Source organism: Rhinoderma darwinii, chromosome 3 (genome assembly GCF_050947455.1).
Source record: "Rhinoderma darwinii isolate aRhiDar2 chromosome 3, aRhiDar2.hap1, whole genome shotgun sequence".
Taxonomy (NCBI): Eukaryota; Metazoa; Chordata; class Amphibia; order Anura; family Rhinodermatidae; genus Rhinoderma; species Rhinoderma darwinii.
This window is the reverse complement of record NC_134689.1, coordinates 209,916,824-209,933,707: the sequence shown is the minus strand read 5'-3', so window position 1 is coordinate 209,933,707 and position 16,884 is coordinate 209,916,824. Positions and strand designations below refer to the sequence as shown.

General features: G+C 40.5%; 1 protein-coding gene across 1 annotated transcript in view; it reads left to right on the top strand.

Moving 5' to 3' along the window:
* Nucleotides 1–16,884, top strand: part of MAGI2 (membrane associated guanylate kinase, WW and PDZ domain containing 2) — a 967,915-nt gene that overhangs the window by 820,728 nt on the left and 130,303 nt on the right. The window contains exon 10 of the mRNA XM_075857349.1: nt 1,040–1,681. Coding sequence (XP_075713464.1) covers nt 1,040–1,681 — 642 coding nt within the window. The remainder of the gene's footprint in view (nt 1–1,039; nt 1,682–16,884) is intronic.

Sequence of the window (16,884 nt, the reverse complement as noted above, 5' to 3'; positions counted from 1 at the left end):
TTTCAGTGGCAGTGGTGATCTCAGCACATTGACCCCCACCAATCAAAACTTCTGATATGATTTTTGGTTTGGCTATCATTTTTTACGAGTTTCTCCATAGAACACTATATACGGACAGTAATAGCTGTTTTCAGATGTCTAAATAGTCCAAGTAAATAAAGCCATTGCCTTGATGTACAGTAACACTTAAAAACATAAGAATATGGAGAGAATCTCTAGATTAAAATATAGATTTCATGTAACATTCTAGACTATAAACATTCAACGTTTTACGCTATGTACACATTTGCTTTTGGCGGAAAGAATAGCGCTGGATGCAATGCTATTCTTCCTATCAAAACTATGGAAACCTTGATGGAAACCAACAGACCCCATTATAAGTCAATGGGGTCTGTTGGGCGTCAATGCCATCCATCATATGACACAGCTTTATGACAAATGCTTTATGACTTTTGTTATAAGCGGAAGTCATGTCACATATGTGAACAGAGCCTAATTTCCACTGTTGTCCCTTTCCTGTTTCCATTTACAGTTGGACAAACCCCCACTTCTCTCTCTTTTTTAATCACATTTATTAGTCACCATATGTAGGCTTTCATATGTGAATATGTTACATAGCAGTGTAGCGCTAGGGTCGCTAGGCTGGAGGTTAAACTTGATCATTTTTTATTTCATTTAAAAAAAAAAAATCTAAGAAGTTTTGATATTTCAGAGCTAACATAACCTTAGTCTATGCACATTATGATCAGTTTAGGTAGGGTTGCGCAAATGTTGATTTTTAAATAGAAAATAAATACTAAATTAATTATCTTTGCATTTGTAATGTCAATTTTCACATTTCTGCTAGCTTTAAACAAATATTTCCCATGTGTGCTTTATTTCATAACTATGTGGTCATCTGAGTAAATTTTTACATTTTCAGTATTGGATATTCAGACTGAATAGGCAACTTCTCATCTTATTAATTATATAATTCATTTTCTGTGTTTGAATGGTAATTCTAATATAATTGTATCATTCATTTGTCTTCTCTTTGTAGGTGATGTCATTGTGTATATTAATGAAGTGTGTGTCCTTGGCCACACACATGCAGATGTGGTCAAACTCTTCCAATCAGTCCCAATTGGTCAAAGTGTAAACTTGGTGCTATGTCGAGGATATCCCTTACCCTATGATCCTGAAGATCCTGCAAGCAGCTTGGTTCCACCTCTGGCAGTAATAGAAAGGCCACCAGTAGTGGTAAATGGAAGAAGTAACTATGAGACCTATTTGGAATACATTTCTAGGACGTCTCAATCTCTACCAGATGTAGCAGAACGACCCATGCCTTCTTTGCACTCCATCCCAGCAGATAGTCAGCTTGAAAATACATTTCCACCACCTCCACCTGCACATGATGATAATGTATCAATGGCTTCTTCTGGAGCCACTCAAGCAGAACTCATGACCTTAACCATTGTGAAAGGGGCACAGGGCTTTGGCTTCACAATAGCAGACAGTCCAACTGGGCAGAGAGTGAAGCAAATACTAGACGTTCAGGGATGCCCTGGTTTATTCGAAGGGGACCTTATAGTGGAGATCAACCAGCAGAATGTACAGAATTTGAACCATTTAGAAGTAGTAGAGTTACTCAAAGAATGTCCTGTGGGAAATGAGACCTCATTGGTAATTCACAGAGGAGGTAAGTAAAGTGAATTGCTATATAGTTTATTTGCATGTAAAATCATATTTTGGTGTTTTCATGCTGCAGTTTTTTATGACATTTCTGGTTAAATTAATTTTCATTTCTAACCATATTTGCATCAATCTTGTTATGTGGCCCAAATAAAGACAAATATAACTGTCTTATAGGTCCACTACTGCTGGTCATCAAGAGTCTTGTTAATCTACTGGGAAGATGCTTATTCTTTCTAATAGTGTTTCGTCAACCATAGTTGCCAACTTGCTAAATTTGGATGTTTTCAACTCCTGTTGTATTTTCAGTTGCCATTAACAATCATTTTGGAACTGCCTTCTGCCTTTGGGGTTAGCTTATGCATCATGTTTGGCTAGTCTAATGGGTTTATTTTATCTCTTCGTAAAAAGCTCAGTGTTTTTATTTGCACCGCTTTCTATATGAATTAGCCATTGTGTGGTAAGAAATGACCTCTGCCTGATGTCTCTTTAATTATTTGTATACTCAGAAAGGTCCTTTCCAGTCTAATTATGCATTTCATTAAAAACAAAGTTACATTAAGCAGAATGACTTTTCTATTTTGGGAAATTACAAATATTCCCTTCTGTTATCGTTTTTACATGTGGGAAGATTTTCATGGAACATTAAAAGATCAAAGTAATGTTGAACCTATTAAAATGTAATTTTCAACTAATTTGTAACATTGTATTTCTGAGTAATCTGATAATTAGAGCAATTATGAAAATTTAGTGTCTCAAGGAAACCTGATCTGACTGCTTTATCTTGTAATAGACACGGCATGTCTGCGCATCCGAGTGAGATTATTTTATGTGTTAGATCAATGGATGTACAGTTTGTTATATGTATGTAGGAGGCACAAACTGCCTTACATTAATGTGAAATATTTCTAGTTTTATTAACATTTATTTTGAAACTGACCACCTTATTGTCCTAAGAGTTTGAATCTTGAGCTTTCTTTTATATGGTTTCTAAATAGGAAATCTACTGTGTTTCAGCAAATAGATCCCTTCACAATCACAAGTTTATCTCAACTGCATATGACATGAAAGAACACCTTTTAGCTTTCCAAATTGTCATGTGGAAGAGTGCAAAGACTTCTTGAAGATTCATGAAGGAGATGATAGAGATATTGGGTTGGAGGATTAGAGGGATGGTATTGATCTTAGGGCCCACTTCACACTAAGATTTTTGGTGCGTTTTCTGACACGAAAACCGTGCCAAAAAATTGTCCGAAGACGCCTCCAATTGTTTTCAATGGAAGGTGGAGATGTTTTTTTCCAGCGAGCGGAAAAAACGCTCACGGGAAAAAGAAGCATCTTGCTTTGGCCGTTTCCATTTCTGACTTCCCATTGACGTTAATGGGAGGCAGTGAAAGCGCTTTTTACGGTGATTTTTGCCCGCGGCGATCAACTGCCACGGATGAAAAACACCGCAAAAAACGTGGCAAACAGAGTGCAGGCAGGTCAAAATCTGCCTGAAAATTCCTGAAGAAATTTTGAGGCAGATTTTTCCTAAAATGGGTTTGTACTTTTTGCCTAAATGGGTTCATACTTTGGTCCTCCATTTAGCGTGTATGAAACTCCCAACGTACACACTAAACATGTCCATAGGAGCCCATTAGTCAGATGGAGGCCAAAAGAGTGTCCTCCGTTTGGCTGGTATACGTCAGTATACTGCAAAAAAAAAAAGTATGGAATAGTGTTGTAGACTATGTTATTCCATCCTGTAGCATCATGTACAAAAATATATCTGTTAAACGCATATTATATTAGCCTATGGGTGATGGATGCCAACTTATGGCATCCATCATAGGTATCCATTTAACAGGTATGTCATTGACTTTTATTAGCTTTTCGGGCTGTATCCGAGAAATGGATGCTATTATAATATATATTATAGTATATAATGGTATACATTTAATCGATGTATCATTAAAAAGCTCACACTGTATCTGTTAAACGGATCCTATATTACTCTATATGGGTGATGGATGACACTGTTAGGCATCCAAAAAATAAAGTATTTGAAGCAGCACAAATCCCGATATCAGGAGCGGTGTCACGCTGTAAAATCAGACAAACCCAGTCTGACATCCAGTAAAAAATGGCAACGTTTTGACCCGTGACAAGTGGAGGGTCTTTTTCATGCCCAGGCTTGCTAGTTTTAAACTTTTCTGGTATGGATGTGCCCCTCCCAGTAATACATGCTGAATGTGAGTTATTTGAATCCAGGATGCTGTTGCCTTCGCTACCTCTCTTGTATCAGCACAGCTTTATTATTGTACTGCTTTCCCCTTTTATTACAACCCACGAGAGACTTTCTCTCATGTGACAACCTCTTCCACCTCACTGCTGGTATCTTTAAAATGGTCAGAGAGAAGGGAGGGGGAGACAAAGAGATCAGATAATTTCAGCCCTGAGCCTACAGCAACCAGGAACAGTGTACCGTCTGCATCTACACTATATAAACAAAACTATTGGGACACCCCCCCTTAATCATTGAATTCAGGTGTTTCATTCAATCCTATTGCTACAGGTGTCTAAAGTTAATGACCTAGCCATGCGATCTGCGTTTAAAAAGATTTGTGAAAGAATGGCTCATTCTAAAGAGATCACTAAACTCCAGCGTGGTACTATAATAGGATGCCACCATTGCAACAAGTCAGTTTTCTTAAATTTCTTACCTCCTAGATATTCTACAATCATTGAGTGGTATTATTGCAAAGTGGAAGTGTTTAGGAACCACAGCATCTCAGCCAGAAAGTGGCAGACCACGCAAAATTACAAAAAAATCTGTGCAAAGATATCCATAGCCTTTAAAGTGTACCTATCATTTAAACAAATTGTGGCATGTCAAAGACACATGTCAAAATTGTAGTCTATGGGATCTACGTCCTGAGACTTGCCAATTTGCAAGAACGAAGAGGCACAAGTATTTTCCTAAGCGTATTGCACCTTTGGCTCCTGTTGGCTTTACTAGGCTGCACATTGGGAGCTGAAGACAACTCGTATACTGCCTATGACCTGTGTAAAGCTCTCTGCATGCTGCCAAGAAAAGCCAATGCACATTTGTGAAGCTCATCCCCATTCAAAATGCAAAACCAGACACAGTACATGTCTCTCGAAAAAAGCAGATCTTTTTTTTTTTCATCTCAAACAAACCTTTAAAATAATTTAATACAGAGGAGCATTCTATTATACTATAATAAAATAACCTGTTGTTTGTACAAACCCTTGAAAACCAAGAAACCTTTGAGCATTACATTTTACCCTGTTGGGATTTTACTAATTGTCAGTTCTACCATACAGATGGCAGCAAATACAAAGTAAACACATTTCCATGGAAATGAAGCAAAAATTAACACCGTCATTTGCTTTAGTTCACAGCTGTTAGAATTCATTATTCAGCTAAAAGTTATTCTAAGGCATGCTTGTGTCAGTGAAAATGGGTCAGAATTACAAAAGATGATTCAAATGCTACATCAATGAGTACGAAACATGTGACAATAATGTGTCTCTATAATCAATATATTAACCAACCATGATACTTTTTACACCATTACAATCTGTACTTTACTATTTTCAGAATTGGGTCCCTCCAGAGTCCCACTCAGGAATACCCAGGCCCAGAGGCGTAACTAGGTTCTCCAGCACCCGGGGCAAAGATTCAGTTGGGCGTCCCCCCCCCCCCCCCAACCTCTTTCCCGACATCTCCTTCCCCCCGCCTTGTTTGTTTTTTCTATCAATCAATGACATGTCATTTATTTTCCACATTTCTTTTTATGTAACTCGAGCATAAAAACATTTGTACATTTTACAAGAAATATAGTTCTCTACACAACACCAGAAGAGTGCTCAGTACATATATACAGCTCCAGAACCAAGCTCAATACATATATGTAGCACCAGCACAAATACAGCTCAATTTAGTGCAACCCCTGACATATAGGTTCACACTAAATGGTTTCCAGCTCCCAGCATCGGCCGAACAATGGTAAGGATATGCTGGGAGATGCTGTTTCACAAAAAATAAATCATATCATAATCATACCACCCATCATCTCACTGCAGATCATACAGTGACTACAGTTCTGATTAGAGACAGAATGAACATTTACATTAAGTGACTCACCGGTGACGTCTCAGATTCTAGTTCTTTTTCTCCATTCGGTCCAGACCTCTATGATGACTTGTCCCGGTCACAGCCCATTTCTGCAGTTTGCCGCTCAGATGTCTTCAGCTTCTCACTTTTCCAACATTTCTACACCTATAAATAAAGATAAAGTTATCATTATACCACATACTATGCCCCTAAATATAATAGCGCCATACACTGCACCTCTAATTATAATAGCACCATACACCATGTCCCACACACACACACACACACACACACACACACACTGTGCCCCCTGTAGATAGTGTCTGCCATAGAGCCCCCTGTAGATAGTGTCTGCCATAGAGCCCCCTGTAGATAGTGCCCCCATTGAGCCCCCTGTAAATAGTGCCCCCATATAGCCCACCCCTGTATATAGTGTCCCACAAATAGCTCCCCCTATAGTGCTCTACAGATAGCCCACCCCTGTATATAGCCCCCCTGTAGATATAGCCCAGCCCTGTATATAGTGCTCCACATATAGCCCAACCCTGTATATAACCCCCTGTAGATATAGCCCACCCCTGTATATAGTGCTCCACAGATAGCCCACCCCTGTATATAGTCCCCCTGTAGATACAGCCCACCCCTGTATATAGTGCTCCACATATAGTCCACCCCTGTATATAGTGCTCCACAGATAGCCCACCCCTGTATATAGCCCCCCTGTAGATAAAGCCCACCCCTGTATATAGTGCTCCACAGATCGCCCACCCCTGTATATAGCCCCCCTGTAGATATAGCCCACCCCTGTATATAGTGCTCCACATATAGTCCACCCCTGTATATAGTGCTCCACAGATAGCCCACCCCTGTATATAGCCCCCCTGTAGATATAGCCCACCCCTGTATATGGGGCTGCATAGATAGCCCACCCCTGTATATAGCCCCCCCTGTATATATAGCCCACCCCTGTATATGGTGCTCCACAGATAGCCCACCCCTGTATATAGCCCCCTTGTAGATATAGCCCACCCCTGTATATGGTGCTCCATAGATAGCCCACCCCAGTATATAGCCCCCTGTAGATAGACACCCCCCGTAGATAAAGCCGCCCCGTGTAGATAGACACCCCCCGTAGATAAAGCCCCCCAGTAGATAAAGTCTCCCCCGTAGATAAAGTCCCCCTTGTAAATATAGCCCCCTCCTGTAGATACAGCCACACACTTTTTTATTACAATAAAAAAAAAACTGTTCAAACTCACCTTAATCCCACTTCCACGCCGGCCGGCAGCAATGGAGCCCTGCTCTCTTCTGCGCAGGTCTCCTGGGGGTTGAACGAAGCGTTGCATAAGAATGTGGCTCTGTGAGTGGTGCAGATTTGTTACAGCAGCGAATTGTACAATAATATAATCATGTTAGATTTTTATAGCTCACTTCACGTTTATAATATATAAAGAACATATACAAGGTCATGTAATTTCCATGTAGGTGGATTCTCACGTACATTTAATTTTCTCACCATTGCCTTGAAGCGTCAAGTTACAGCTTTACATTGTCTTGTTGATACATTATCACCAATTATGTTATTACAGTCATCTGCTTTTTATAGAAGAACTATAGAGGGATGTTGTCAAAAAATATGGTTTCTTGTATGCTCATGTAGAATTGCCATGGTAGTATCAAAGAGGGGCTTTATGATAATTTATGTTTGGAGTACAGATATCACTGTACTTTGATTATACGGTGCTGTGAAAAAGTATTTGCCCCCTTACAAATTTCTTCTATATTTGCAGATTTCTCACAATTGAATGTTTCAGATCTTCAAACTAAATATAAGAATAACCACGTTAACCCAAAATTCTGTTTTTAAATAATTATTTCATTTGTTGAAGGAGAACTGTTTTTCATCCCTACCTGGCTCTATGTGAAAGACTAATTGCCCCCTTAGCTACTATATTAAATTGACTAAATTCACTTGACAGTTTGGTTCAATTTCACTAGTCACACCCAGACATCTATACTGAAAGACATGTTTAAACAGCTTAAATAGAACCTGTCTGGCAATGTGAAGCAGGCTGGAGGGTCTCAAAAAGCAGCTGTAACGTCTATGGCCGCGGTCCATCGTTCTAACTTACCCCTCGACGACGGCGGCCATGGACATCCTGCTGCTGTGCTGCGTCTTCCCCCTGTGAAGCACCGGCATTCTCTTCCGGGTATCGAGTCTGTCTCCCGGAGGATGCACGCGCTCGTGTCCCCGCTCTTAAAGGGCCAGCGCACGCGCATGAAAATCATCATCAATTCACATGATTTCCTGGACTATAAGAAGACCACCGCCCTTCTGATCCTCAGAATATCGGGCTGAGGGTGCCGTCGTGCAGATTTTCTCCCAGGTTCCTCGGACCCTTCGAGATCCTGCTACAAATTAACCCGGTCTCTTACAAACTGCGGCTGCCTCCTACCCTCAAGATCCCTAACTCCTTCCATGTCTCCTTGCTGAAGCCCGTGGTCCTGAACTGCTACTCTAGGACTCCTAGCTCCTAGTTCCGCAGTGGCTCCTGGCAGCTTGTCAGGAACTTTCAAGGTAAGGGAGATATTAGCCACCAAGAAGGTGGGAGGAAGGACGTTTTATTTGGGGGATTGGAGGGGATTCGGTCCAGAAGAGAGGTCATGGGAGCCAGAGGAGAACATCAATGCCCCTGTCCTCATGAGGAAGTTTCTCTCACGCTCTGGCCCCAAGAAGAGGGGCGTAAGAGCGGTACACTGTAAAGTCTATGGCTGCAGTCCGTCGTTCTAACTTACCCCTCGACGGCCATGGACATATTTCTGCTGTGCTGCGTCATCCCCCTGTGAGGCGCCGGTACTCAATTCCGGGTATCGAGACTGTCTCCCGGAGGGTGCACGCATGCGCTCGTGCCCACTCCTTAAAGGGCCAGCGTGCGCACATGAAAATCATCATCATTAACTCACATGATTTCCTGGACTATAAGGAGGCCACCGACCTTCTGATCCTCGCCTGAGCGTTGTTGTTGTTTCCCAAAGTTTGTCTTGCAAATGGTCTTCTACGTCTTTTCCAGTTCCCAGTGTTCCCCGTACCTGTATCCTGTATTCCGTGCTATCCTGTGCTATCTTGATCTACTGCCGTGCTGAGCTGTTTTCATGTTGTGCTGCATTCCACGCCTGTTCTGCTACTCCACGCCTGACGTCTACCTGCTGGCTGGTCCCAGCCGAGCCTGCCTTGCTACTGTCTACATTGCCTCAGGTACCCTTTCTCAACTATAAGACTCTGTACCATACCTGTTTGGCCAGCTGCCATCCCGCTACGTGGAACGGCCCAATGGGTCCACACCCCGCATCGTGACAGCAGCACATGATGCCACATTCTAAAGAGATTTAAATATAGATGACAAGCAATGTCACTGAAATCGACCAGTCTGGAAAGTGTTTTAAAGCAGTTGCTAAGGCTCTGAGACTCCAGCATACCACAGTGAGACCCATTACCCACACAAGGAGAAAATTTGGAACAGTGGGGAACCTTCCCAGGAGTGGCTGGCCAACCAAAATTGCACCAAGAGCGCATTGACAACTCTGTTCCTGTATAAGCACTGATGTCCCTTATATATGACGTGCCACCAGCGCTTCTGCCCCCTGAATTTCACAAGGAAAGATCGATATTATCTCCCTGCTGTAGTTTTTCTTTAACAGTTCTTTTGACAACCTATCAAAAGGGGTAGATGCAACTACTCAAACTCTCCATAGAATGAAGCTGCTTCAAATCAGCTGTTATCGTCGGGGTAAGGTCCCTGTGGCCGCTCATTACCAGATGAATTGGTGACCATGTAATATGTAGTTGCGCCTAGTCTAATACAGAGAGCATATGAGCTGTGATTGTCCAGATAGGACAATTTCTTTAAACTACTGTGGTCAGAAAACATCTTCTTTAAAAGCCATGTACACCTTGTACATGGAAAACATTTTTAAAAATAAATACAGTTAGGTCCAGGATTATTTGAACAGTGACAGAAGTTTTGGCATTTCAGCTGTTTACCAAAACATATTAAATATACAGTTATATAATAAACATAGGCTTAAAGTGCAGACCCTCCGCATTAATTTGAGGGTATTCACATCCTAATTTGAGGAAGGGTTTAGGAATTACAGCCTTTTAAAATGTAGCTGCCTCTTTTTTAAGGGAACAAAGGTAATTGGACAATTATCTCAAAAGCTATTTAATGGGCTGCATGGGATATTCCCTCATTAATCCATCATCAATTAAGCAGGTAAAAGGTCTGGAGTTGATTCCAGGTGTGACATTTGCATTTGGAAGCTGTTGCTGTGAACCCACAACATGAGGTCAAAGGAGCTCTCAATACAAGTGAAACAGACCATCGTTAGGCTTAAAAAAATGAAGAAATCCTTCGGAGAGATAGCACAAATGTTAGGAGTGGACAAATCAAAAGTTTGGTACATTCTTGAAAGAAAAAAAAAGCGATCTGGTAATGTCATGAACTCAAAAAGACCTGGACGTCCACAAAAGACAACAGTGGTGGATGATCACAGAATCCTTTCCATGGAGAAGAAAAACCCCTTCACAACATCTACCCAAGTGAAGAACACTCGCCTGGAAGTAGGTGTATCAGTTTCTAAGTCTACCATAGAGAGAAGGCTTTATAAGAGCAAATACAGATGGTTCACCACAAGGTGCAAACCATTCGAGAGCCTCAAAAATAGAAAGGCCAGATTAGACTTTTACCAAACAACATCTAAAGAAGCCAGCCCAGCTCTGGAACAGCATTCTTTGGACAGATGTGACTAATATCAACCTGTACCAGAATGATGGAAGGAAGAAAGTATGGGGAAGGCTTGGAACAGCTCATGATCCTAAGAACACCACATACTCTGTAAAACATGGTGGAGGCAGTGTGATGGCATGGGCATGCATGGATGCCAAACGCACTGGGTCACTAGTGTTTATTGATGATGTGACTGAAGACAGAAGCAGCCGGATGAATTCTGAAGTGTTCGGGGATATACTTTCTGCTCAGATTCAACCAAATGCAGCAAGGTTGATTGGACGTCGCTTCACAGTACAGATGGACAATGACCCAAAACATACTGCGAAAGCAACCCAGGAGCTTTTTAAGGCAAATAAGTGGAATATTCTGCAATGGCCAAGTCAATCACCACAGGTCAACCCGATCGAGCATGCATTTCACTTGCTTAAGACAAAACTTAAGGCAGAAATACCCACAAACCAGCAACAACTGAAGACAGCTACAGTGTAACGTCTATGGCTGCGGACCGTCGTTCAGACTTACCCTCTGACGGCCGTGGCCATGGACGTCTGTGTTCTCGGCGGCATCTCCATCCAGATGCCCGCACTCACTTCCGGGTTCTGAGACTGTTTCCCGCAGGGCGCGCGCGCCCATGCGTGCATGGCCTTAAAGGGCCAGTATGCGTCCAGTTGTTTAAAATCAGTAAGTAGCCCAGAATGCTGCTGGACTATAAAAGGGGCTCTGCTGACTTGATCTTTGCCTGAGCGTTGTTGTATACCTAAAGTTTGTCTTGCAAATGGTCTCCCAGTTTTTTCCAGTTCCCAGTGTTACCCGTTCTTGCTGCCTGTACCCTGTATCCTGTGCTACCGTGCCTCTGTGCCATCTACAGTGAAAGTCAAGTTGTGTCACCGCTACTGTCTACATTGCCTCAGGTACCCTTTCTGGACTATAGACATTGTTTTGTACCTAGTTGGCCAGCTGCTATCCCACTACGTGGTACGGCCCAGTGGGTCCACACCCTGTGCCGTGACATGCAGCAAAGGCCTGGCAAAGCATCACAAAGGAGAAAACTCAGCGTTTGGTGATGTCCAAGGGTTCCAGGCTTCAGGCAGTCATTGCCTGCAAAGGATTCTCTACAAAGTGTTAAAAAAAACATTTTATTATTGGTAATGTTAATTTGTCCAATTACTTTTGAGCCCCTGAAATGAGAAGGCTGTGTAGAAAAATGGTTGCAATTACTAAATGCTTCACATGATATTTTTGTTCAACCCCATGAATTAAACCTGAAAGCCTAAACTTCAATTGCATCTCAGTTGTTTCATTTCAAATCCAATGTGGTGGAATGCAGAGCCCAAATCATGAAGATTGTGTCACTGTCCAAATAATTCTGGACCTAACTGTGTATATATATATTTATATATATATATATATATATATATATATATATATATATATATATATTCAAACAGAGAAAGCAGCAGCTCAATCTCGGTAAGAGAAAGCTTACATATGTGAACGGGTGCCAGCAAGCAGTCCAGATCCTAGGACTGTATCAATATTCAGGAGAAATAAATCTTGCAGCACTCCAACAGGATGAATGAAAAAAACAGTGATTTATTCAAGCCAACTTACAGAGGTGCGACGTTTCAGTCCAACATTAAGACTTTTTTAGAAAAAAGTCCTAATGTTGGACTGAAACGTCACACCTCTGTATGTTGGCTTGAATAAATCACAGTTTTTTTCATTCATCCTGTTGGAGTGCTGCAAGATTTATTTCTCCTGAATATATATATATATATATATATATATATATATTAGTGGTTACCTTGAGTTGAAAAGTTGCACTTCGTTTCAGGCTGTAATCTCCATTCCTTCATTCATTTTCAGACCTGCTGCTAGTAACTATTCTGGTATGGATGTGCCCGTCCCAGTAATACTGAATGTGAGTTCTGTGAATCCAGGATGCCCTTCCCTTAGCTATCTCACTTGTATCAGCACAGCTTCATTACTGTACTGCTGTCCCCTTTTATTACAGCCCACAAGGGACTTTCTCTCATGTGACAACCTCTTGCCCTTCACTGCTGGTATCTTTAAAACAGGCACTTTATGCTCGAAAACCCTTCAATGTAGCCGAATTAAATAAATTCTGCAAAGAAGAAAGGGTGAAAATTCCTCCACAGTGAAGTAAAATACTAATCGCAAGTGATCACAAATGTTTAACAGCAGTTGTTGCTGCCAAGGGTGGTACAACCAGTTACTAGGCTTAGGGGGGGGGGGCAATTACTTTTTATCACATGACTGATATAGGTTTATAATAAATTTTTATCCTCAATAAATGAAATGATTTTACAAAAGCTGCATATTGTGTTTACTCGTGTTGTCTTTATCTTATATTAAAATTAGTTGGATGAACTGAAACATTTAAAGGTGACAAATTAACAAAAATAGAAGAAATCGGGTCAGGGGTAAATACTTTTCTCAACATTGTAGCTGGCAATGGATTTTTAGATATTATCATTTGACCAATAGATATTACCCCCTAACTTCTACATCAAAATGTTCATTCAGTTTGGCCAAACATGGTGTCTAAATAGGGTTCCTTGGGCCCACCGGAGGAAATTATTGTAAGGGCCCACCCTTTATCTATACAGAACATGTGCATGTCCACTTTTTATTTTATCATAATCTTTGTTATCATTGCACACAGGAGATATCAGTCTGGGCCCATCAAAGGGTCCTCTGGTACTCTGATGGGTCAGTTTGATCCTGGTTAAATGAGCATGTTTGGAATGGTTAAAACCGGTCTGATCCTTGTTTCTCGTAAAAGTAGATGTCAAGGGACTGTCTGCTGGCAAAATGAAATTTTTATATGTGTAAATCCAATGTTTAGGACCTGCTTCAATAGGATTCTCCTGCTTGGGGCAACCAAAATGGTTATTCACTTGATAGGGGTGTTCAGAGTGTGTCTTTTCTGGCCTTTTCCAGAACTACTATATATATGTCTACTTTTGCTGTCTTTGACATATATGTAAATGTCATTCTTCATGAAACGCTTAAAATAGCGTTGGCCATTTTACAAATCAGTAGAAGACTGAGAAGGATCACATGACCTCAGGTGGCGGGCTTCTCCATAATGTAATGCCTTGCAGGCAGCCCTCCCTGCAGCACAACCAATCATGAGGGATATAGAGATGTAGCCAAGTTTATCTTGACTCTGATAAACTTGCTGCAGAGTGATGTCTCACAACAAAAGCCATTGAAAAAGTCAAGTTAAAGTTTCTTGCCACTGTGTATTTAATGCATGTATTTAATGACAGTCATATAAGTAATAGCCACTATAAACAGCCTAACCAGGAAATGCTGCTGCTTTTGGCTGGAGATATACAAGTAGATAGAAGAGACAGGACTTCAGACAAAGAGTGATAGATAGCAAAACACAGAATACAGATAGATAGTGGATTAAGGTGATATTATACGGCCCGACATGGGCCGTGTAAACGAGCGCCGATCAACGAGACAGCACACAGGAAGCTAGTATGGGAAGTAGCACTAGTTACTCCGGTCGCTCGTTCCCATACGTTTTTATCATGTCGGCAGCGCATCTCCCTGTTTACACTATGATAACTATAATAGTTTCGGCATTTAAAATGATGCAATCAGCCGATTGCTCGTCCATCAGCTGATCGTTGCCCTGTTTAAGCAGGGCAACTATCGGCAACGAGTGTTCTGTGAACGCTCGTTTGCCTGATAATTGGCCAGTGTAAAAGGGCATTAACTGTCAGTCAGTGTGTTTCAAAGTGAAGAGAAAAGATTAGATCGTTAGATTTACAATAACTTGATAGAGCGAGACATTAAAGAGAATTAGGAGTCGGTCAGTTTGTTAGTTAAGATACTGTTGCTGCTACAGCTGCTGCAACTCTATAATTCTTACATTGATTTGCGAATCACCAATCTTCATCACAGCATTCACAAATCTTTTCCAATTATAATAATCCTGGTGGTGATAGCGTGCCACTGCCTGCTGATACAAACCTCATTGTTGTGCATATATCTAGTAGTACCACCAAAAACTGGGGTATTGTTCTGCATCAAGCAGTTATACATTGCCGTTATACCTTCGTCTATGTCCAAATTACATTTTTTTTTCAAATAGATTTAAAGTTTATTCCTGGTGCTTATAGCATGCCGCTGCCTTCTGATACAGGGGCCATTATACATCAGTCCATGTCAAAGTGACAGGTCATTGCTTCTTCACTTTCTAGGATGATAAGGCACACTGTCAGTGGCACATGTAGTAGTGGCGGTGAAAACGGTTGACAATATATGTATACGACAGATGCCAAGAGGCATTAATAGGACCAGGTAAAAACACAACACACTGCAATATGTTCGTATTGAAGTATAGTGTGCAAGCAATCCCAATGGTCGCTGGTTCAAGTCCCTTAGGGGGATTTCTAAAAACAAAAGTAAAACACAGTTAACATTTATATATATATATATATATATATATATATATATATATATATATATATATATATATAGTTTTATTCCTTGTAAAAATAGTGAAAAATAAGACAAATATTACACCGTAATAGTATTGACACACAGAATAAAATTAACATGTTATGTTGAACGCTGTAAAAATGAAACTCAAAAAACAATGGAGGAATCAATTCTAGTTTCCCAGTACAAATGGTGCCGTAATAAACTACAGCGTAAAAAAAACCAAGAGTTGAAAAATTGTCAGTTTTTACGCAAATTGTGACTTTTGTACACCACAAATCCAGTGTAGAGTACTTAATAAATCTGCCCCCATTTTTTTTTTCTATTTGAATGTCCCCTTAGTGCCGGTGGAACTAAATGTGTATACATTAAGGTGTCACTGTTTGAGCGAAAAAGTTGTGTATGGAATTCCAGAATGTATAGAAGTTTTTTTGTGTGTGTACTAAGGCAATGTTTTTCAGGGAAATACTATCCCATTTGTCAGATTAAAGGCTCTTTTACTAAGGTCGATGATCGGGCAAACAAACGCTCGTTCCCAATCATCGACCCATGTAAACATAGCAGCGATCAGCCAAAGAACGGATAAACACTCCTTCATTGGCTGATTTGATCTTTTATGCTATCATAAAAATGATTGTTTGTTGATCTACCGTGTAAACCGGGAATGTGCTAACGACAATATGCAAACTGTATGGGGACCGAATGAATATATTAACAATCGTTCATGCCCATATAGCCACGATCATTGCTCCATGTAAATGGAGAAAACAAGCGCCGATCGACAAGTCATTATCGCCAATTGGCGCTCATTACCAGGCTCTGCCCATGTAAAGAGAACTTAAGTCTACATCTGAGGTCAAATTTTGGTTCACCATAAAAGGACATATAGGTCCTTCCATGCTGTACGAAAGTGTTATATTTCTCTGCAGTACATTTTACTGAGATTCAGGAAGAGTATGTTTGGCATATGGTATTGTAAGATTTCTATCAAATGTCAGGATTTGCCATTCAAAATGTGCATATTAGGTCTCTTATCTTATTTCCCTCTGGAGAAATGAATATGGTTCCTGAGAAACTTAGAGCCCAGAAACTTGTGATGATGAATTTCTATTTAAATGCATATAGTTCTTCAGGGCATGTTTAATGAGATTTGATGATTCAGTGTGATGATTCAGAAGTCCCATCTATTCCCTTCTAATTAGGTCTTGCTAGAATATTTATCTATTGGGACAGTTTTTGTTTTATACTTTTGCAGACTTCAGTTCTAAGAAAAAGTACTTGCCCCTTTCTACCCTTTTCAGATGTCCATTATTATTGCACGTTTGTTATACAGAATAGTTTCTGAATGTCTGATCTCTAAAGTGTATATTTTGTTATAACTTTCTTTTTGCAGTTTTATGTTAATTAGGCTTACTCATAAAAAAAATTATATTACTTTTAGCATACTATTTGTGTCAACTAGTTTTCTAGACTTACCTTATTAAAATGGCTGTATGAAAGGTCAGTGTGAGAGCCTTATATGCCAAAAGTGGGTCAGACTCCATCAGAAGGTTGTAGGCAATCCTATCGACAGGCTTCGATGCTTTCCTTTGATGGGATCTTTTCCCACTTTTGTCATAAAACATACAGCCCACACACTGACCCTTTTTTTATAAAGTCATGTGAATGAAGTTAGTGTATCTTGAAGTTCTGAGGATGTTTCTTTTTTTCTGGATTATTTGTCGCTGCATCCTTAGAGTCAATTTGGCTGGCCATCAACTCCTGGGAAAATCCTCAAATGTTGCAAGCCTTTTCGTTTTTGATATAAAGAATCTC